The sequence below is a fragment of the Hermetia illucens genome, chromosome 3 (assembly GCF_905115235.1).
Source record: "Hermetia illucens chromosome 3, iHerIll2.2.curated.20191125, whole genome shotgun sequence".
Lineage (NCBI taxonomy): Eukaryota > Metazoa > Arthropoda > Insecta > Diptera > Stratiomyidae > Hermetia > Hermetia illucens.
The window spans coordinates 55,304,584-55,328,566 of NC_051851.1; the positions used below are offsets into that span (position 1 = coordinate 55,304,584).

Sequence of the window (23,983 nt, forward strand, 5' to 3'; positions counted from 1 at the left end):
GATTATGTGGGACCAGAGTACACCGATGACATGGCGGAGACTGATGCTGATGAAGGTTTGGAGTTTCCGAGTAACAAAGAAAACATGGGCGTGGAACAACCTCAAATTGATGTTGGTGTAGCTCCATTTGCAGATTTTAGATAAAACCACGAAGGTGCGTGTAGCGCTGTTAATGCTTCGGGTAACAACAATTTTGGTGATATCATCCGCAGAAACAAGTAGTGAAACCGGAAGCTGTACGGTAAGGATTTGCGCGTTTCTAATCTGAGTGGACTACTAGAATGCCACATTAGTGTGAGACTGATATTCAAAATCGTATATTCGAACAAAAGCGACAATTTGGACCTATTGTAACTTTGATCGTAATAGTGCGATTTACAACATACTTAGTAGTGTTATGCTCAACATTAAAGCCTATACTTACTGTAAGACTTTACGTTCCTAGGGTAAACTTAAGGGGATTTCCAGTCAATTTCTGAATAATATAGCAATAATAAATATAGGAATATACTGTTAGTGTCCGGATAGCTGAGTGGTTAGAACGCAAGGCTGTCGTACGGAAGGTCGCGGTTCAAATCTCACTGGTGGCAGTGGAATTTGTATTGTGATTTGACGTCGGATACCAGTCGACTCAGCTGTGAATGAGTACCTGAGTCAAATCAGGGTAATAATCTCGGGCGAGCGCAATGCTGACCACATTGTCTCTTAGTGTACCGTTACGGTCTTGAATGAAGTGCTCTAACACACTTCAAGGCCCTGATCCAACATGGATTGTTGCGCCAACGATTATTATTAATATACTGTTGTTAACTTTATTTGAGGCCTAGATACAATGTGCCGGTCACCATATTTTTTGCAGATTTTTCGGTTCAGTAGTTTCTGAGAACTCGCCCTTGAAGTAATTGACTCATTTTAAACCCCCGCACTCCTCTTCCTTGAAACCAATGTCAAGACTGATATCTGCTCCGAAAAGGCTAATGAAAGCCTTACATCCCCATTTTGCATGTATGGGGGCCCTCTTAAACTCAACGCAGAATAATGTTACTCACTGCACACGAAAGGGTTCACAGTACCCAACTTTTTACCGAACTTCCCAATAATAGGAGTAACCGTTCCTGCGAATATGAGTGCGACAAACAGGCAGACAGACAGACAGTAAATTCAATTTAAAAAGTCATCTCTTTATATCGCTCATTTTAGGTCAAATTACGACAATCAAGAGTTAAAAAATAAATCGGTAACCGGAAGCCTACTCCTTCAGTTATGGAAGCTTTTGTTGATATTTTGTGTCAGAATATTTGAGTGCATGATGGTTCCATTTGTACACACGATATTCAATTCCAGGTGGTACTGACATTTTGTCTCTTACAGTAGAAATTTGACAGAAAAGAGGCAAATTTGTTATATTAAAACTTTGTTTGTTAGTAAGATAGTCACCGAACTTTTCAGCATAATGCTTCATATTAAAACCAACATTACTGCAAAATTTTACGGACCTCGCAATGGAGAGTATTTTGAAGTCTAGGTACTGTGTGCTTGGATCACCACAATTTTTTTCGGATTTGTCGGGTGGATAGTTTCTGGGGACAGATCATTAACGTAATTAACCCGTTTAGGACCCCTGCCCTTTGAAATTGATATCAAAACTATTATTTGTTTCGATATACTAATCGAAATCTTTCACTTAATACCTTACATTTGGTGAAAAAAAAAACAATTTGGATCGATCTTCTAAGAGTATGGGCCCACCTTTAAGTTCAACGCGGAGCAATGTAATTTCCTGCATCTGTAGGGGTGCACAGTTGCAACATTTATACCAAAATCGTGATAATAGGTATAATCGTTTCTGAGAAAAGTCCGTGTAACAGATAGATAGACACATGGGTTTTGTAGTACACATGGTGTTACTTAGATGGCTGCAATCAACTAGTCATTCGAAACAGAGAAAGAAGCTATTGCTGTTAGAAAAATTCATGTCGGCTGTGTCAGCTGTTGACTGCAAAAACAGATACAGCCAAAGTGGTGTTCCAAATGCCTGGAATTCGGACAAACACTCTGCGATAGGTCTAAGTTGTGCCAATGATGCAGAGAAGAAGAGCATATCGCCAAACAGTGCAATTGGAATCCTAAGTGTCCGTTATGCAGAGAAACACAGGCAGTTATAAATGTCCGGCGTTTAAGAAGGCGATTTCAGTCTTTCGTGAATGAAGTTGCTACAACCAGGCATCTCAGGACCTGCTCTCTCAAACCGTACTGGAAAATTAAACTGACGTTGCCATCATATGCGAATATAACAATGATCTTCACATGTGTTTTTGTATCATACAGAAAAGCCAAAGCGGCAATCTAGATCTGTGGAGACCGAGTAATCGAAAACATGAACATTAGCCAAGAAGACGGCTTCACACGAGCTAAGGAAGGCGGCACTCATATATTCAGTTGCTACGCTTTACCAAACCTCACGTTATATGAATTCGATTTGATGCTGGAAAGACTAGCTTCCGAAGTAATCCGCCAGAACCCAATAATAATGACTGGCAATTTCAATCAAGATTGGAGTAGTCACAGAACAAGTGCAAGATGCCGCATATTGATTTAATTATTTCCATTTCTGAACGTGGTTTTAATAAATACTGGCGAACAAGAGCAAAACCAATCAAAAAACTGTAGTAGCGGGTTGGACATCCAAGAAATTTGATAAGCAAATGTTCGAGAAAATACTTCGCAGGAGGTGATGTGGATGGGAAACGCAGAAGCAAAGGTGGCGCAAGTTCTTCAAAGTATGCAGAAAGCATGTGATGTTTTTTGTATAAAAGGGGAATAAAGAAGTGCAAGCAATCGTCTCTAGAAGCAAAACTGAACACGTCAAGAGGCTATGCAAAGAAGCTGACTCCGCTAGTTAGGTATATACAAGACAATCATGGCATCAATCAAGGGCAAATGCTCACCACTAACCCTGATTTGCTGCGGGATATCATCAGTTTTCGAGCCTACTCAGTGTCTAGATAGATCTCCATTAAATTGCCGAGGTAACAACCGAAGAAGACCCAGATGCCCGGAAGAAGACTGTCGAAAATAAAGCCTCAGGCTTAGATAGAATTCTGAATAAAGCTCTGTTAGTCTCTGTCAAAACAATTTCAAGGTGGCTCATTGAAATATTTACGACGCGCCTGAAAAAATTTTCCCTGAAAAGTGGAGGAAACAAAAGCTTTTGACGATCTCGAGGCCAAATAAATCTTTGGGGGATCCTTTGTCTTATAGGCATTCAAGTTTATTAAATGGGGTCGGCAAACTTTTCGGGTCATCTTCAACACGCTTGTACCGATCACAGAAAGGGTGCGTGGTCTCTCAGAGAGTTTAGATTCCGAAAGACAACATCTACCGTCAGTGCAATAAGTACGATGACTTAAATTGGGGAGGAAGCAATGGAGGCCAATAAATGTAGCGCGATAATTACTCTTAATGTGAAGAATGCCTTTAATACTGCAAGCTGGAGCAAAATAATTGCGGCTTTAGCCAAATTAGGCACTACAAAATATCTGGTCCGTACATTCATGGATTTTTTCGGATAGAGGCTTAACATAATAGATTCAGACGATGGACCTAAGATGTATAGAATAACCTGCGGGGGATGCAAGGATCAGTCCTTGGTCCTATACTGTGAATTATAATGTATGACGGTATTTCGAAGTTGGAACTGCCCGAAGGAGCGATAGTTATTAGTTTTGCAAACGACGCCGGAATGACTATCGTGGCCTTAGATATTGAAGAAATGGAGCTTCGCACAAACGAGGCAATTATTGAAATCAGATCCGGGGTTGCTACATTGTTGGGAAAAATGTTTACGAATGTAGGTGCCCATTGGCAAAGTCGTCGGCTCCTCATTTCAAGAGTTGTCAATTCCATCTAGCTTTATGCATCTCCAATTTTGCCATAGATATAGAAGCTAGAAGCAAACAGAAGAAAATTCGGGACCCCACATCGACTGAGTGTATTGCGAACATCGTGCGCTTACTGTAAAGCATTAGACGAAGTAGCATGTGCGAGAACAGGTACGGTCCTCCAACTGTAATGATAAAATGGGTTTGTCGATAGCCAAAAGACCATTCTGAGTGACTGGAGACGACCAAGAGGGGAGAGCTACCACATAAACCTAAATAAGGTCTGTCCGCAAATACTGAAGCTCCAACGAAGTGCTCTATCGACACGTGCTAGCTAGATTCAGGAATGTGGAGAAGTTCTTTGAGCACATTGATCCTTCACATGTCATTATACCATGTGCCCTCTCTGGTACGTAAATTCGCACCGGATCCTGAAAAATTAACACAAACGCGGAGGTTTGGGTCAGCCTACCGAAAAAACATCATGCGAGTTAAATCTAAAATTCCAAAATAACAAAAAATAATGGCTCGACCGCGCCTTAAGATTCCGCACCTGAGTGTCGCGCTTGAGAAAATAAATAAAAATTAGAAAATGCAAAGAATAAAAATGAAATATAATAACATATATAATAACAATAAATATAAATATAATAACATATATAATAACAATAAATAATATAATAACATAATAATATAATAACAACAACATTCTGTCCGAGGAGCAGAAGGGCTGCCGAGTTGGGTCAAGGGGTTGCAAAGAGCAACTCATTATCGACTCGGTAGTTGTAGGACAAGCAACTAGAGGCCAGAGAAACCTTTTCAGTTGCTATATCGATTATGCCAAGGCTTTTGATAGCGTTCCGCACACCTGGCTAATCGACATCCTACATCTGTATCGCATTGATCCGAAACTAATAAAGTTTTTGGCGACAGTCATGGAAGGGTGGCATACCACCTTATCAGTCCGTACATCTGAGGGTGCTAATACCTCAGAGCCCATCCGTATACGGCGGGGCATCTTCCAGGGGGATTCATTGAGTCCCCTTTGGTTTTGTATGGCACTGAACCCCCTTTCATGGCTACTGAATGATGCTAGAGGGCATGGTTTTGCAATAAAGTATGGCCTACGTGCTAAGTGCGAACTGACACACTTGATGTACTTAGATGACATCAAGCTGTATGCTGGTACTGACGACCACCTTAGAAGTCTGTTGCGAATAATAGACATGTTCAGCCGTGAAATTCGGATGGAGTTTGGATTAGACAAATGTCGAATCCAAGCCATCCGCAAAGGTCATCACGAGCCACATGCCGGACATAGCATTGGTGACCTCCACATCGAAGCTATGACCGAGACAGACTTCTACAAGTACCTAGGAATTCTGCAAGGAACCCATGCTCGAGTTGGTGATTTGAAGGAAGCTCTGCTGTCCGAATTCCTGCGACGTGTAAAGCTGGTGCTGAAATCGCATCTCTCGGGGAAGAATAAAATAAGCGCGTTGAATGTATTCGCCATCCCTTCACTGGCTTATGCATTCGGAATATTGCCGTGGACGAAGACCGATCTGGAAAACGTCCAGCGGCGGATACGGACAACTATGTCCAAATTCCGAATGCATCACCCAAAGTCGGCCGTGGAGCGGATGAACCTGCCTCGTGACATTGGAGGCAGAGGCGTGGTTGACGTGGCGTCACAACATCATCGCCAAGTCGACTCGCTGCGCTCTTATTTTTACAGCAAAGAGCAGCCGAGTCCCTTGCATGCGGCTGTCTGTAAGGCAGACTGTGGACTGACTCCACTTAACTTGAAGGATCGATCCTTCAATCCTCTGAGTGGGGTGAAGTCGGACCAAGAGCGGATCGATGAATGGAAGTCGAAGGCAATGCACGGTAAACACGTGAATTGTCTTTGGCAGCCATTTGTCGATTTGCATCTGTCGAACAGATGGCTGTGTGCTGGGGAGCTCTTTGCTGAGACGGAGGGGTTTATGTGTGCCATTCAGGATGGCGTGGTCGCCACCCGCGCTTATAAAAAGCTCATCATGAAAGAACGGGTGGAAAACGACTAGTGCAGAATGTGTGGTTCGGCGTTAGAGACGTTGGACCATCTCATTTCTGGCTGTACTGTTATGGCACCGGTGCAATACATCACCAGGCATAATGCTGTATGTAAGGTTATCCATCAAAACCTTGCATATAAGCATGGGCTGATCACGGGGACATGTCCGGTTTACCGATATGAGCCGCAAGCCGTACTTGATAGTTCTGCTTACAGCATGTATTGGGACCGGCAAGTTGTGACTGATCGCCATACAGCACACAACAAGCCTGACGTACTGTTAGTTGACAAGACGGGTCGCTCCGCGTATATTATTGATGATGCTATCCCCCATAATAGCAACATTGAACGGAAATACGTGGAGAAGAAGGTGAACTATGAGCCATTGGCTCGGGAAATCAAAGAAATTTGGCGTCTCGAGCGGGTGGTTGTAGTTCCCATAATATTGTCAGCTACAGGTATTGTACCTAAATCCCTGACGGCTTCCCTTGATGTCCTGGGACTCTCGCACAGTCTGGTTCAAACCATGCAGAAGTACACCATTCTGCATACGTGCTCGATGTTGCGAGGAGTACTCGACGGATTCTCCCACTGACCTACCACCGGCCACCACCACCAGTGCCCCTTTTAGTTTTTAAGTAGGTAGGATCGTCCGAGCCTAAATGCTTGGCACTTAGTGCTAGTATTAGGTAAAATCCGGCATCTGCCGAGATTGTGATAACTCGGAAAATAATAAAAAGTAAGAAAAGAAAATTAAATGGAAAAAAATTAAAACAAATGTTGATCAATCACAAAGGAATTTGGGATAAAAGCCTTGGGATCTCTTAAGGGGAAGTTCGTAAGAATTGGCGAATAGTTTAAAATTGTTAATAGGAATGTCTATTTCCTTAATGATTCGCAATTTGCTTGTACAACGCCCAGAAGAAGGTACATTGTGAGTTACCTCAGTGGAATCCCCAACGCTTCTTTCTTGGAAAATGTACTTTTTCAAAAAGGATTCCCAGTAGTGCGAAGTGAAGTATGCGATAATACTACACCTGTTTCCATTCTCGTACTCCATTCCGTTCTGGCGAGGAAAAATCGATTGCACTTAAAGAAGCTCCTTCAAGAAGCTGCATTCACAGATATCGAACTCTACAAAGGATTTTTCTCATGATGAACCTAGTCCCCACTTTCAATTTCCGGCTTTTCAAACGTTCGCATGACCGATTTAGGCTTTCCACCTTTCATACTACAGTCACATCATGCTAATTTGTAGGTAATCACGCACTTGATGCGGCCACAATTTAATTAAAATTGTAATTTGTTGTTCGGTATTTTACTCGAGTAAGTCCTTTCTTCGTTTACTGTCACTTGTATACTTTTCTAAAATTTCAAACTCTCAAAGAAAACGAACTGACCCCCACAGCAGCCTCAAATCAACCCCTCCAAATAATTCGTTTGCTGTCTGTCTGGGGCGGGCAGATGGAGACCGGTTGCCGGCATGCCGTCATGCGAGTAACGTACAATCCCAACGAGCCCGATACTCACCTACATCGACCAATCAACAATATTGCTGAGCAGGCAAATATACCGGAGATACCAGGTAAAAGTCAACAAATTCCGTTGACCCCAATAACTGTAAATAATACGAAATCAACAGTTTTCGCTAACCTAGCAAAAATAGCAAATAAAATAGAACATTAATAGTGTGGATTGAGTTGTAAGTGGTCTGTTCTGTACATAAGTTCAATAAATTGCGACGCTTAGAAAATTAACCGACACCGTGTTCTTTTCTTTTTAATTTCGTATGTTAAATACATTATTGGCGCAGTCGGTGTTCCGTTTGATAAAATTATTAAAAGTAGTTAATAATAGTTAAAATTTTAAACGGAAAGTGATCGAATAGTTAACGGTGAAATTTGTATCTCATTTTTCTTCAATTAATCCGTTTATTTTTATTTTTTTGACTGTTAAAGAGGGTGACGTAGTGATCTGAAGAAAAATTTACCAGATTGCGAAGAAACGAATCTGGAACGGCGTAGTCAAAGGGAAAATTTAAAATCCAGAAGCGAATTCGTAATATCGTACCATTTCGAGGTGAACCGGGAACATTAGTTTCGTTCATCGGCACTATCGACGGAGTAGTTAGTGAATTCGGAGGCAGGGAGAACGAGGTGTACAACATAGTGTACAATGAAAAAATAACGGGAGCTGCAAAGGATTTTCTTGCAGCAGATTTTCCAGTTTCATGGGAGTTGTGTAAGCAGCGGTTAAGATCGCATTTTCGACCAGCAAAGGAGTGGGCAGTGATATCTAAGGAGATTACAAATATCAAGGTATTTACGATAAGTCAATTAGTGGATAAGATTCAAGGGATAGTGAATAATGTAACAGAATGTGCCGCTTTTAGTGCAGAAAGTGTTGAGATGGCAAACTGTTTAAATTCAATGTTGGTGGTTAGAATAAAAGAATTAGTGGCTGGTTCGTTAGCAAGAGAAATTAGTGATTTATATTCGTTGGAAAGTATCAGAGCCGTGTTATATAAGTATATCGGTTATGATGCGTACAATCTGAAAAAAGACAGGACTTCTCAGAACAATTACCAACATACACACAGACAAGAAAAAGTGAACAGATTTTACAATCAAAGGACAGATATAGTAGGTGGAAATATTAGACGTAATGATAGACAGTGTTATGAAAATCAGTTCGGAAGACGGCATAATGTGAGTGTTAATGTGAGATCAGGTCAACCAAGGTTTGAATTCCGCAATAGGTCAGGTCAGGAAGGACAAGATGTTGGTGATAGGTCAAGACAGCAGAGGGTAGAACAAAATCGGTCGGGGCAGAGTCGAGCTGTGCCTATGGATATAGATGCTTTGTCGAGGGAAACCAATCAGTTAGAAGGGGAGTTTTTTTACAAACTAGCCTCGGACAAGCGTAAAATTTTTGTAGTACTTACTTTTGGCAGTGATGATTTTTGTGCGATGATTGATACTGGCTCTACAATTAGTCTATTGAATTCTAGTAAGGTTCCTTCAAGTTTATATGAGAAAATTCTTTTAGGTCAATCAGTTAAAATTAATACTATTCAGGGTGTAGTGTTGAAAGATACGGAACAAGTGAAAACGAAGTGTCCTATACAGTTTGGTCAGCCGGATTATGCAAGGATAAGGTGGACCAAAATTGCGTTAAATAAAGAGTATGATTTCCTTATTGGTATGGATTGGTTAGAAAAGAATGTCGTGAGTTTAGACTTGATGAATCAGGAGTTAGTTTTGAAGAATGGTAGAAAAATCCCTTTTGTATCGAAATCAATGGAGGAGGTAAATGTATTAGAGGAAAGCAAAATAGATAGTATTGAAACAGGTCATTTAAATGTTGAGGAGAAAAAAGGCCTTCAAAAATTACTTAAAAAATATGAAACGCTGTTGTTTAAGGAGGGTGATCAGCTTACGAATACGAGTAATGTAGTGCATCATATAAAAACCACTACAGATCAGCCAATAAACTCGAAATTATATCGTTACCCGCCGCAGCACGAGGAAGAGGTTCGGCGGCAGATTGAGGAGATGGAGAGACAAGGAATAATTAGGAAAAGTAGTAGTAGGTATAGTTCTCCAATTATCGTGGTGCCGAAAAAGAAAGATAATTCGGGTGAACAGAAGTATAGAATTGTAGTGGATTATAGAAAGCTCAACGAGATTACGGTGGATGATCAGCATCCTTTACCTAATATAGATCATATAGGAATAAAGGAAGAACTAGTCAACAAATTTAGGACTCAAGTTATTTTGTCATATGATGCTGATAGTGAAATTGAGTTGCTACAGGGTCGGAAAATTTTGAAATTGAATCCGTTAGAAAATGTTGAGAAAATAAAGCAGGTGTTGGGGGAATTTATTAATGGAAAAGGTAAAGTGGGTATATATTCAGAGGTCGAGGACAAACATTACAATATAGTTCAGCAGATCATTATACAGTTGTTTTCTCACGATAAAGGTTTAAGGTTTATCAAGTGTACACAAAGAGTAACTGAAATTAAAACTGAGGAAGAGCTGCACAAACAAATTTCAATTTATCATACAAAGGAATCTATGCATAGCGGGATCAATGAAACTTATTACACCCTCAAAGATAAAATATATTTCCCTAAGTTACATGAACATATACAGCTGGTTATCAATAACTGTAGAAAGTGTCAGGAGATCAAGTATGATAGGCGCCCGATAAAGCCAAAATTTAATCTCACAGAAACGCCAACTGGTAAGAATGAAATAATACATTTAGATATTTTTCATATAGAGAAAAAATCGTTTGTTACGATTATAGATAAGCTAACGAAATTTGCGGTAGCATATACTATTGGGGATAGGAATTGGAGGTGTAAGAAGGCTATTTTGGTGGAACATTTCGCAAAATTTGGTAAGCCGAGGTTGCTTATATCAGACAACGAGTTCAAATCTGAACAGATTAAGGAATATTTGAATCAGACCAATGTAGAGGTTCATTGGACAACGCCCAACAGCCATACGGGAAATTCAGATGTAGAGAGGCTACACTCTTCCATTTTAGAAAAGATAACGGGGATAGATGATAAAAGTTTATCAATAGAGATGAGAATGCAAATAGTATTAGGGAATTACAATGATAGGTATCATTCTACCATTAAGACAACGCCAAGAGAAGCTAAGGATAGGGTTAGTGCCGAAGAATTACATAATTTAGTGAAAGATAGTAAATTTAAGAGAATACAGAAGGCTAACATAAGTAGGGAGGACTATATAGAAAAAAGACAAGAAGGTCCGATTAAAAACTACAGACATGTAAGACATAAAGAAGAAACAAGGTACAAAATTAAAAATTTGGCTAGAGTACATTTGACAAACATTAAACGACCAAATAAATTTACAGGCCATACTACTACTAATACTCATGACAACAACAACTCAAGCAGGATTATTAACGACATCAATCGATGAACAATGGGGATATTTGAAATTGAAAGTTAAAACCGTTCAAATTGTCAACGAGACTAACACTATTTTGCATGTAATCAATCCAGAAGAAATTTTAAAAACAATAGTTGAAATAAGAGTAAATTTGAAACATTTAGATTTTGAAAACAGAAATATAATTGATAGAGAAATTGATACGGTAGTTGCTAAAACAAAATCAATTATGCCATATCGGGTAGGAGGACAGAAAAGAGGACTTTTTGACATTGTTGGTAGTACTGAAAAATTTTTGTTCGGCACTATGGATAACGAGGATAGGAAAGATATTTTAAATCATTTAAAGATAGCGGAAACAAATAGTCACAATCCTATTATTGCAATTAATCAACAAATTAAAATCAATCAACACTTTAATAAATCCATAGAATATTTAAAAGAAATTGTAAAGAAGGATAGAAGAAAAATTTTAGATTTGTTTATTGGAATTAAGGATGAAAACAGAAAAATGATGCACCAACAACTTTATTTAGATCAGATGTTCAAGTTACAATTTTTGGAAAATAAACTAAATCAAATACAAGATAATATTGTATCGGCAAAATTTAACCTGTTGCATCCAAGTATACTTACACCTGAGGAAATAGAAGAATATCAATTGGATTTTTATAAATTGAAATTAGCTAAAGTAGGAGTATTAGAATATAAGCAGAAATTCATTGTAATAGCAATTAAAATTCCGAAGAATTATATAACCACAGATGTTAAATTAATAACGCCATTGCCAAATGAAGAAAATTTGGAAATCAATAGTGAGGATGAATTGATTGTAGAAGTCAGAAACGACACATTTGTTTATCAACCACAATTAATGTTAAACGAATTAAAATTAAGTAAAAATTGTGTTCTTGATAAAAGCTGTAAATTAATTTTTAACAATGTAACTAAAGTTCAGATTATAGATGATGAATCCATTATTGTGAAAAACGCTAGAAAAATGAAATTAGAACAAAATTGTGACAATAGGAATATAACGTTAAATAAAAACAATTTGCTAAATTTTTATAATTGCGAAATAAAAATTTTGAGACAGACATTTTATAATAACAAACAGATGATTAAAGAAAAATATTTTTTTCCACAAAATCAAGTTAATTATAGTTTTGACAAAATGATAACATTTGAAGAAATAGTATCGGGAACAATTGGGAACCTAAAAGAAATTAAGGAACTGAAATTTCATAAAGAATTGTCAAGATATATGTATGGTAGTTTTTTAGTAATATTGATGATTATAATTATTATTGTATTGGTATTTATCACTCGATGTCGAGTAAAGAAAGCATATGTAATACAGAAAATTCAGGAGAATTTCCACTCAAAGCGGGGAGGAGTAACGTACAATCCCAACGAGCCCGATACTCACCTACATCGACCAATCAACAATATTGCTGAGCAGGCAAATATACCGGAGATACCAGGTAAAAGTCAACAAATTCCGTTGACCCCAATAACTGTAAATAATACGAAATCAACAGTTTTCGCTAACCTAGCAAAAATAGCAAATAAAATAGAACATTAATAGTGTGGATTGAGTTGTAAGTGGTCTGTTCTGTACATAAGTTCAATAAATTGCGACGCTTAGAAAATTAACCGACACCGTGTTCTTTTCTTTTTAATTTCGTATGTTAAATACATTATTTGCGCGACCGATTTAGTAGCACTTGGGGGGTTACGAACGGAGCTTGCTTAGTGCCTGCAGTGTTTTGCGCGTTCTACTTTACCACTATAAAGAGCAAGGGACCGCGGTTGTGCAACTCAACCGCGTTTGTTTACGTATGCGCGACCGGGTAGGGATCGTGAAAATGCCGCCTGTTGATTGCAGTCAGGCTAATCAGTGAAACAAACAAAGCTCAATTAAAACTCAGGGACTCACGTGTTCGGAGCAATCTGTCGTTAGTCAACAAAGTAGCGGTCGGCATTTACAGCCTACCCATCGGCGCAGGGGCTGAGTTAGAGGTGATTCGGAAATTAGTAATGCAGTGAACGTCAGATGTGGACGACTTCATCGAAACTGGTCGACACTTAAGCTCCCACTTGAGGAGAATCTAATTGCGATTGATTACACTGTGTTGTTCATTCAAAATGTTATGCACTCGCCCGATCAGATGCCACTCCGAAGACTGAAGTTCCCGTTACGTCCGGTGGTCCTTGTACAACGATCCCAATGTCGCTGATGTCGGAGGAATTTACGGAGAAAAATAGGGCATCCTCTGGGCGTAAATGAATACGTTTAGAAATGTCTTACAGGCAAATCGCACGCGTTTTTCGAAAGGGTGTTCTTCCTTATATTGAAGTTTCGTTTAGTCTGTTTACCAAGTTGAAGTCGAATTATATATATGTGCTTTGGTAGAGTTATATCACAAGGCTGTATACTACTTCTGAAGACACGTTAAAATATATACTTTCCCATAATAAATTACGTCACAGAAGCACTTGACACTGATCTCCAAAGTGAAAATGTTCACACCATCAACTCTCCGGTCCAGCAGTTTAACGGCCCATCGACCAGCCGGTCCTGCTCAAACTAATCCTCAATGCAACAATATATTTTCAGTCGCCTCAACCAGAAAGAAACATTGGGCCTGTATTCTATAATATTGCACCTGATCAAGTATAAAGTCAATGTTCCCTTTTGACTGGTCATGGAATATACAAGAATTATTATTATGTACAAAGTGACAAATGTTTAAAATGTAAATCAGTTTTAGAAATTTTAGGGAAAGGTAGAAGGCGGTGGGCTTTAGGCAAATAGAAATAAAATTATAAATTTGAAAATATTTTATGGTTGATGTAAGTGAATGTTGGGGTGGGAAATAAGAAATTGGGAGGAGTATATTGTTAAAATGGAAGTAGAGTAGAAGTAGAAGGAGTAGAGTTGTTAAAATGGAAGAAAAGGGAAGAATATTACCTATTATTGCATGCATTACCCTTTAAGATTGTCTCTGGAAAATACGAATGAAGTACTCCACATGGAGCAAAAGACGCGCACACTACAGAACATATACAATCAACGGGCCTTGTCCCTCTTGTCGGCAATTAACATGGAAGGAAGCTATTTTGGAGTCGCAAAGAAGACGGGATGATTCGCTTAAAGGGCGTTGGACTCGCAGGATTATTCTAGATGGCTCAAAATAAATCGAACGAAGGCGCGGTGAAGTTAGCTACGACCTAACTCAATTCCTAAGCAGACACGGAGGGTATCGTGCAAATCTTTATCGCTGCGGGCTTGACGACTCTCCATATTGCCCGGCTTGCGATATCATTCCGAAGTATGCGAAGCATGTTGTTCCGGAGGCGGAAATTGATGCTGGGGCACGGTTGTCACCCAAGAATATCGTATGCTAGCCTCTGAAACAACTTGAAGGGCAGAGGAAAATGAATGAAGGCGATCCACAATCTGCTGAGGAAGGAGGTGTTTCGGAGAAAGTAGCAGATAACGACATGAGCCACAGTTCGTAACTGGTGCTGCACTTCAACGTAATACCGAAATGACAATTCCGGCGGGTAAGCGAAGGAGAAGGAGGTGGTTTTTGAGAGTAAAAGTCTCACATGATCATATGGTAGGAGCCAGCGGTGATTTTCGAACCATTCAAACTCCAACGTCAAAAAAAAAGAAGAAAGAAATTGAACCGATCTCAATGAGGTTCTGTTTTCAACAAAACCTTTATCCGACCACTCGTCATTTTCGGCTTTATTTTCTCGCCCGATAGATCCCCATCCCAAATTGAAAGACCCCGAAGACCGCTCGAAATACATTTCCAGCCTGATTCTTTGCGGCCTCTTTGCCCGTCATGCCCTCAACTTCCTGGTCAAATATCACTCTCATCCAAATCCTCTTGTTTCCAAGGACATGCAGATCGATGTCATTGAAGACAACCTACGTCGAACTCATCTGTTTCCCCAACTACTCCCATTCCCAATTTTAAATATCCTCAACGAGTGGAGATTGTTTTCGACTCCAATAAATGAAATATAAATAATGTCATTTGTTATATATACATTTAGTGATAAGTTAGTCTAGGCTCGTATATTAAGTTTAAATGGTAGGTAGTCGCTAAGTTAGTTATAAGTGCATTTTGAATTCTTTTGTCAAATAAGGAAAGTGTTGTTTTTTGCAAAAAACCAACAGTCGTACAAGTAGCACTGAAGAAGGACACTTGTATCCGAAACACATGTCTTCTATACATACATATATACTTTTAGTTTGTTTCCAATAAAAGCACATCAATTAACAATATAAGCTTTGCTTCCATTTCAGGTTTTATTAGCACATATCTACGTGCTAATAAAACCTGAAATGGGGATGGAGGTACAACTTATTTTATTGTTAAGATTCATCTGGTTAGGCAATATCTTTAAATATTATATTTCACGCGGCCTTTCTCCAATTTATCTGTTAAGATTCACTGAGCCGCGCAAATGCTTGAATTTCATATTTCGTATAGATACACGAGTCCTACACCTTAAATATTTTTAACTTACGTTACTAAAGCAAAGAATTATTCCGCCATATAGCGTGAAAAAGCCTAGATTTCCATCTAATTTTATTTTATAAATATAATCTCTCACTTTGGAACCAATTAATACCCGATTTCTATCTAATATCACTTTTCAGTGTCATTATGCGGTCAGCTATATTTAAAATCGTGTAGGTGTTTTTATGTCCTCCAAGAGCAATCAGGCCAGCTTCAAGAGTGAGTTGACTCAACGACACGAGCTGGATTGTGTATCGATTTTTAATAGAACCTAAGGTTTACTGATCTCTCAGGAGGTTCCTGGGTATATTACACGTGTGCATGTTTCTAGGTAAATCTACAGATTGGGCTGAAAGGGTTTGTGAGTTTATATTTTTGATATACTTATAACCAATCATCAATTTTCTCGTTGAAAGCAGTCACGAAAAGATTTGAATATGTTAATCATTATAAAAAATTTCCACTCATAATTCAAGGGAAATATTCGTTCCAAAAACCCATTGTATACGATCGAATACATACAATTATTTACCTTATCAAACTATGAATTGAATGACTATACATGCCTATACATCTGAAAAAATTATGCCTTCTCTTCCTTTTCCTTCATACCATGGACACTTCAAGCCCATCCTGTATTTAATTGAAGAATAGAAATCAGTCCTACATTGTGTGACTGGCGCGGAGTATCCACAGGTGTTTCAAATAATTGGAAGACGGTAATGACAATAAAACAGCTCGAGATTGTGGCAGGTGGATTAGCTTCGTTACACCTACGTACACTTTTCTTGTCCTTTCTTCACTCAAGACCGTCAAGATTACACGCAGGAGGGATGGACTTCAGAAGGAAAATAAATTGCTTTTTGAATACTTGATGTAAATTTTAATTGTAGTTCATGCTATTATGAGAATAATTATGAAGGCGTCTTTACTCACCAGCTTCCTGCTCTAGAGATGTTCTGAAAAGCGAACGGAAGTGTGAATACTATAGATAGTAGATAGTAGCAGGGAAAGTATCATACCTTCATGTTAAGAGGATTGCAACTAATTGAAAGTAGCTGTCTTTCAGATTTGTTTTGGGAATTTGAAAGATAAACCTAGCCTAATTTTCGGAACTATCCGTTTGCTTCGGCAATATGGACAAGGTATCAGAAACCATCACAATGGAAAGGCTTGAGTTTGAAGATTTAATTATTTGATTGATTTTATATAAAGCGATCCACTGTTCTTACTCCGGGGGATCTGATGGGAAACGCATAGGATATGTTAAATTAATTACAAGTACCAAACCTTAATTTCTAGCTTTTAAAATCTATTTAGAGTATTTTTTTCAAGTTTTGTGTCAGCAAAACCTTACAACAATAATTTAATTTTCTATCTGTCACACGCATTTTTCTTGAAAACGGCTGCTTTGACTCAACTGTGAATTGAAATTCCACGTAAACAAGGAATGACATTATTCTAGGGGGATTTAAAAGGGACTCCCCAATTAGGTGTACATTTTGTTTCCAAAAGTATCCTTGTAGCCCTATGATTTGGGGCTTAAGAATACACTCAGTCTTCCCTACTTGTCGTAAGAGGCGGCTAAAATGTGAACTGCAACCTTATATATCCATGTAGGATAGCGCTTTAACCACACATTCGAGCGGTTGCTGTCGGTTCCTGGCAATGTACTGCAGCTCCGAGAAGCTAAGACTTTTTCTATATGACATAGTTCTAAGGCGACCCACTCCATGGTATAACTTGGAATAGAATTGTGGCTCTTTTTCCAGGTGTGACCTGTCCACCGCAGCTTTATGTTTCTGTTCAACACATCCACGGGTACTTTGCCGGCACGCCACTCAAGTTCTTCCAGAGGAGGGTTAGAGTACTACACAGCCATTTCTTCGGCCGGTGGCTTTTCAATATTGAAGGATGCTAGGTGTAGCTTCTCGCTGAATGAATACAGGATTAGTCGTCCCATTTGGTGGGGTCTATGTTTTCCTGTAGATCCTGCGGTAAGGGAAACAAGTAGATGATGAATTCTGTGAGATTCTGTTCTCATGACTTATACCTTGGAGACTACAGATCCCACTCTAAGAGTAGTCCACCAATACTAACTGAAGGTAGCGATAGAATTCGCCTTTCATACGTATACATTGATTAGTCAAATATTGTAAAATTTAGCAATCATTTGGGGTAGTGAGTTTGAATTCTTTGATGTTGTATTCGAAATTCGTGTGGACGACAAAACTATGTTGCATTTTCACGCATTCTAAACAACTTGGACTTGTTCAAAGAGAGCTCTAAGGACAGCAGTTGCGAAAAAGTTAAAGTTAAAGATTTATCATAGTAGCCCTGCAGATTTGAAATTATTCAGGAATTCTTTTTTTTTTTCTTCAGCCTTTGTCCTGTTCACAAGCAGGGTCGACTCGTCGTGGTCGGCCTCGCCATTTGGCCCCATCAAATGCCTGATCTGGATGCAATCTCGAGGTTTTTAAATCCCCATCCAGCGTATCAAGCGACCGTTGTTTCGGCCGTCCTTTTGGTCGCTTACCATCGACTTCGATGTTCAGAACAATCTTGGCAAGTGAATTCTCGTTAGTGCGAATTAAGTGACCATATCATCGAAGACACCTCTCCCGTAGTTTCTCCAAGATCTGTGCAATCCCATACCGATCGCGAATATCCTCATTTCCGGTGTGATCAAAACGTGTTAGTCCATTAGTCCAATGCAACATTTTCTTTTTGAGATGATACGTCGATCAGAAAGAACACCAGTTGTGGAACGCAACTTCATCCAAGTTGCGTTAATGCGTGAAGCAATTTCAAAATGCACTTCTCCATTAGCTGATAACATTGACCCGAGGTATTTAAATTGCTCAGTTCTGGAAGATCACTGCCGCTGACAGTGATTGTGCCTGTTTCATGGGGATCGGTCGTCGAAAGTTCAGTTTTATTCATATTTAATCTGAGACCGTATTGCATGAGGTGATCAATCCATTTCTGGACAGGTTGCTCGAGATCATTGTTGCAATTAGACGCTAGGAAAACATCATCTACAAAAAGCAGTGTATAGGGCGCTGGATGTTGGATGTCCCGTGTGACGGTGTCCATGACAAGCACAAGGAGGAGTGGTGAGCCGGCGCTTCCTTGATGAACACTAACAGAGGCACGAAGCGGTTTTGATACACCCGCCACACTTCGAACTTTACTTTTCGGATCGTGATAAAGCAATTGAACCCAGCGCGTGAGTTCTTTTGGCAGCAAGTGTTGTCGTAAAGCATACCGTATGAGTTCGTGTGGCACACGGTCAAATGCTTTCTCTAAATCCAGAAATGCGGTATGGGTGTATTGCGTCAGTAGTTTCGCTGTTCTTGTCAAATCCGGCTTGATTCACGGTTATTTCAACGATTTCGCGTCGTCAAGAATGCGTTCAAAAATCTTCATGGTATGGAAAAGTGACCGGGTTCTGAACATTCTGCCTTTCTTTTTTCATATTAGAACAGTGGTTCGTTCTTGCCAGTCAGATGGTGCTCTACCTTCCTGAATAATCCGATTAAAGAATTCACTGAGTCACAGTGTTGGGTCCCAGCTCTTCGCTTTCCAGAGCTCAGATGCGATGTCGTCAGGTCCTGTGGCTTTCCCCGATTTCATTCGTTTTATTGTTTCCTCGACTTCAGTTGCGTTGATAGGTGGAACTGCTCCTAATGTCGGTGATGATTGTGGAAGTGGTGGATGAACAAATTTTTCAGTTGAAATATGCTCGAAATATTCTTGCCATCTATCCGTCGCGGTTCGACGGTTGGTGAGCAAAGTACCGTTTTTTCATTAATGCAACACAAGTGTTCGATATCCTGTGTGTATTCGTTTCGGCTTTTGGCAAGTCGATACAGATCTCTGTCGCTATCCCGAGTGTCCAATTTATCGTAGACCTTCTTTCCAACATCATCATTTCAAAGCCAAGTATCTCGACTGATGTACCGCTTACCTAGCTTGGTGACTCCGAGGGTTGCAGAGGCCGCTTTGTGGATCGCATATTTCACTTGATTCCACGATTCTTCCACATTCGTATTGTTGGTAATCGCATAAATGAGATTATTTCTCCTTTCTTCTCACGAAATCGCTACCGTTTAATGCGTGGCGAGCCAGTGTTATCGGTGGCTTAATTTGCAGAACGGTTGTTGAGGTGCGATAGTCTTATAGGGAACGCTTTGCAATCAGTGACGGTGGTAAAATGTCTGAGTCTTACGAGAATATAGTCGATTTGCATTTTACCCATCCCACTATAAAATATGGGAAGATGAGACAATCGTTTGATAAACTATGTATTCAAGGTCATGGGTGTCCTCAAAATCGATTATACTTTCGCCACCCTCATTGCGCGCTTCAAAGCCCTTCCCCCCATGGCACCTGTTCCCGTCTGCCTTTAGAGGAGGAATAATAATAATAATCAATGACGCATCAATCTATATTGAGTCAGGGCTTTGAAGTGTGCTAGAGCACTTTATTCAAGAACGTAACGCTGCACCACAATACACTCTAGGAAGCAATGTGATCAGGTACTCATTCACACATGACCGCGACCTTCGACAGCCCAACGTTCTAACCATTTGAGCCATCCGGACGGATTGAGGAATATAGTGCCGAATCTAGAACCCCCTCTTAAGCACATACAGTAGAATTCAGACAATTCTTACAGTCAAAGGACTGACGATTTGGTACGAAATACAGTAGAATCCCGATAATTCGATATCCCCATTACGAATTATCGGGAATGCAAAATAAAGCAAATTCACTCGGGGCGGACAAATTTTTGCGAATTAGCCGGAAATATGAATAATAGATGTACGACTTATCGGGATTCCCCTGTAGTACCCTCCAACTTCCCTGCAATATGTGTGGTATGTTTCATAACTATAGAACCACCTCTCATGAACGCCCCTCCATGCAGTAAGTAGCATTGTCCTACGTTGAGTTTAAGGAGGGTGTGATCGTTTATTTAAAGGCACCATTCTCAGAAACTACCCAACTGAAAATTATGAAAAAAGTCATACGGCATCTAGGGCACAAAATACTCACATCGATATCGCAAATAAAGTTAATAATAACATATCACTACATTTTTTGAAAATTGAGTGGAAGTTAATCCTAGAATTATAAAATGTCAATAATAGGTCAAAGTTCTCACTCTGGTGCATATTTACTCCAATCTAACACTGTGTAAGTCAAAATCGTGCTAAAGTAGATAGTCTGATATATTAAATGGATAAACATTGAGATCTAGATACAAATGAGATGAAGTTCACTTAAATAAATAATGAACACACAAAATCTTTCATGCCTGAAGCGTCCAGCTTCCGGTTTCTCGACTTATTCTATTGAGTGACCGCTCTATTAATTCCTCTAACAATTAAGTAATTTTTATGAAAAAAATCACATCAATGGAGAAGAAAAGTAATAATAGTAATTAAGATCCCATTTTTTCGCTACCAGGGAAGGATTCATTATTTCATTGAAAAAAACTAAAGCAGTGTTTCCGATCAAAACATTATAATCGTAAAATAAAATTATGTATTTAATCCATCCGCATTATGGAAGAAAGCAAAATTACAGATTAAAAAACAAAACAGATTACCTCTGTTTAAAAGTTAAATTTAAACCGCTCATTGTAAATGGCATGAAGATGAATAGATTCATGTATGTAAAATTTAATTAAGTTGTGTTGTGTTGAGAAATTTATATTCTTGGTTTTTCTATTTTTGTTTATTCTTTTAAATTTTTATCGGATACTTCCTTTAACACCGACAAGCATGAAAATGGTGCCCTAAAAGAATGAATGTGCAATTTATGCTATTTAAAGCCTTTGACTTTCTATGTATCAATTTTATAATTAAACAAGTCAGGAAACCGGAAGCTGGGCACTTCAGGTATGAAAGGATTTGTTTGCTTCTTCTGTAAGTATATTTGGGTGTAGAACCATCCCATTTGTACGTAGCCCGTTATGTATATGCATTTAGCATGTCTGACTACCCACTTTAGTGTGATATTGATATTCAGTTGCAGCAAATTTACACGGTAAAGTCAACTTTGAGCTACTGTAACTTTGTTATTAATAGTATGATTTTGATCAAACTTATAATAATATGTTTCATATTATATTTTATACTACTACCAACCTATATAATTCTGAGGTAAACTTAAGGGGGTTTCACTCACTTTTCCCAAAAATATGGTAATATGCTATTATTAACTTAATTTGAACAGATATCGATATAGAGAGTATTTTGAGGCCTGGGGACTATATAGAGGCAGTTTCATGAATTTTTTCAGATTTTTCGGTTGAGTAGTTTCTGAGAATCATCATCATCAACGGCGTAACAATGGATATCTGGTCTAGGCTTGCCTTAATAAGGAACTCCAGACATCCCGGTTTTGCGCCGAGGTCCACCAATTCGATATCCCCAAAAGTTTTCTGACGTCCTGGCCTACGCCATCGCTCTATCTTAGGCAGGGTCTGCCTCGTCTTCTCTTTATACCATAGATATTGCCCTTATAAACTTTCCGGGTGGGATCATCCTCATCCATACGGATTAAGTGACCCGCCCACCATAACCTATTGAGCCGGATTTTATCCATCAAGGTCATGGTATCGCTCATAGATTTCGTCATTGTGTAGGCTAAGAAATCGTCTATCCTCACGTAGGGGGCTTGAGAATGGGTCCGTTAAAGAAATCATCCTTTTTCACCTCTCCCACTCCCCGCTTTTCTAACAAATATCAAAACTAAGACCGGCTTCGCAAAGTACTAATCGAGACCTTTCATTTGATACTCCACATAACTACATTCGGTGAAAAAATTTTTTACACCCCCCATTTACATGTATGGGGACCCCCCCCCCCCCCCCCCGAAATTTTACCTAGAAGGATATCATTCACTCCATGTCTGCGGGTCCACAGCTCCCACCTTCGCACCAAATTTCGTGTCAGTCGGTAAAGCCGTTTCTGTGAAAAGTGCTTGTGACAGACAGACAGACGGACAGACGGACAGACAGACATTGAACCGATTTAAATAAATTGTTTTGCAAACAAAGCCTTAAAAAAACAACTCCAGATATTTATTTAAGCAACAAAATTATTTATGCAATTCATGTTTTCATTACGTCTTCGTCACTTAATTGAAATTGATTTCCTTTCCTGTAATGCATCTATATTGGCGTCTTATTTCTGATTAGCGTTCATGTAAACAAATTTTTTATTGAAAATTTGCAAATCATGGATATGGACTATAATTAAATTTAATTAAATTTCCATTCGATGGCTCTACAAGGGAACTATGCTAGTACATAGAAGGCTGATGCGACAGGAATGCACAATATAAAAGCCGTGGTGTATTCTGTAACTTCCTCAGTAAATTCGCGTCATCTAACGAAGGACACAACATAACTCAACATGAAGAGTATGCTATTGCCCTGGCTCTTTGTTCTTTTGTCGTCCTTATTCATTGGAGAATCAACTCAGTCGCCGCATCGCTTCATCGAAAACGTAAGGTTTCAATAACTATAATTTTCTATTGAATACTAGATAAGGAATACCATTTTTTTTATGTCTTAGGAACGAGTTGTTGACGCGCTTGACCAAATTCTCTCTAATGCCGAACTTCAAAATCTGCTGAGCTCTACCAATAAATATCCTGAACGGTAAATTTGGAATATAGTGTTTGTCGAGATTGCCGTTTTTGAAGTGCTGAATTTTCCAGAACCAAGATTTCTGCAAAAGGAGCGAGAGATTATCGCTATGAAGATACTCTTCTATTTGTGCTTTATAAACTTCGGACCTGTTTGGAGAATTTGGTCCAGAGGCAAGGTATAGGTTTACAAGTATTTGACTTTGTAATATACATATATATTCGTGATTTATATTTGTATTTTCCAAAATTTTATTATAGAACGCGAAATTTTCATGACCCCGCGAGTAGGACGAGACATAGCTTTTATCCGTTGATCATATTATGGAGCACGATTGTATGGCTATAACTGGATCAATTAGAGTTACATTTGTAATGGTTTATACTTTTCATTCGGAATAAAATAAAAAGGCAACAATTCTATCTCTGGCTTTTTTAAACTTTTACTTGTTCACCTTCAACCTATTTGTTGTAGCTGCCATTCATTCGGCAAAAAATATCTGTTAGTATTAGCAAAAGCACAACGCAACTCCTGGTTTCATAGCTTATTCTTAGTTAAGATCTAGTACAACCCGGTCGTATGGCTAGTCGCCTTTCCATTAGTAAAATAGTATGCAGTCAGTGCCGTCATTAGCAACTACTTTTCGCTTAACCTTCAAATAGATGGAAAGAGGGATAGCTTTGAGAAATGTGGGCGACAAATTGCCCACTTTCGACAACCAATCCTTCCGATTTGCGTTAGTAGCTTCCTACTGTTATCAGCATTGGCCACCAGATGATACATCATTATCATCAACGGCGCAAGAACCGTTATCCGGTCTAAGCCTAGTTTAATAAAAAACTCCAGACGGTTTTGCGCCAAAGTCCACCAATTCGATATCACTAAAAGCTGTCTGGCATTCT

General features: G+C 39.1%; 2 protein-coding genes and 1 long non-coding RNA gene across 3 annotated transcripts; 2 read left to right on the forward strand and 1 right to left on the reverse strand.

The window, feature by feature from the left end:
* Positions 1 to 3,670: 3,670 nt before the first annotated feature.
* LOC119652022 lies at positions 3,671 to 11,314 on the forward strand. Its single transcript, XM_038055957.1, has 4 exons — positions 3,671 to 3,850; positions 7,989 to 8,258; positions 10,837 to 11,115; positions 11,306 to 11,314. The coding sequence occupies exons 1-4, from the start codon at positions 3,671 to 3,673 to the stop codon at positions 11,312 to 11,314; spliced, it is 738 nt and encodes a 245-aa protein (XP_037911885.1).
* A 72-nt stretch (positions 11,315 to 11,386) lies between these two features.
* Positions 11,387 to 12,335, reverse strand: LOC119652844. Its single transcript, XR_005249604.1, has 2 exons — positions 12,304 to 12,335; positions 11,387 to 11,512 (listed from the first exon to the last, which is right to left on the reverse strand). It is a non-coding gene; the product is annotated as an uncharacterized LOC119652844 (long non-coding RNA).
* Positions 12,336 to 22,808: 10,473 nt separating this feature from the next.
* Positions 22,809 to 23,490, forward strand: LOC119652987. The gene is made up of 4 exons (XM_038057411.1): positions 22,809 to 22,938; positions 23,008 to 23,093; positions 23,153 to 23,259; positions 23,342 to 23,490. The coding sequence occupies exons 1-4, from the start codon at positions 22,846 to 22,848 to the stop codon at positions 23,395 to 23,397; spliced, it is 342 nt and encodes a 113-aa protein (XP_037913339.1). The 5' UTR covers positions 22,809 to 22,845; the 3' UTR covers positions 23,398 to 23,490.
* Positions 23,491 to 23,983: the final 493 nt, after the last annotated feature.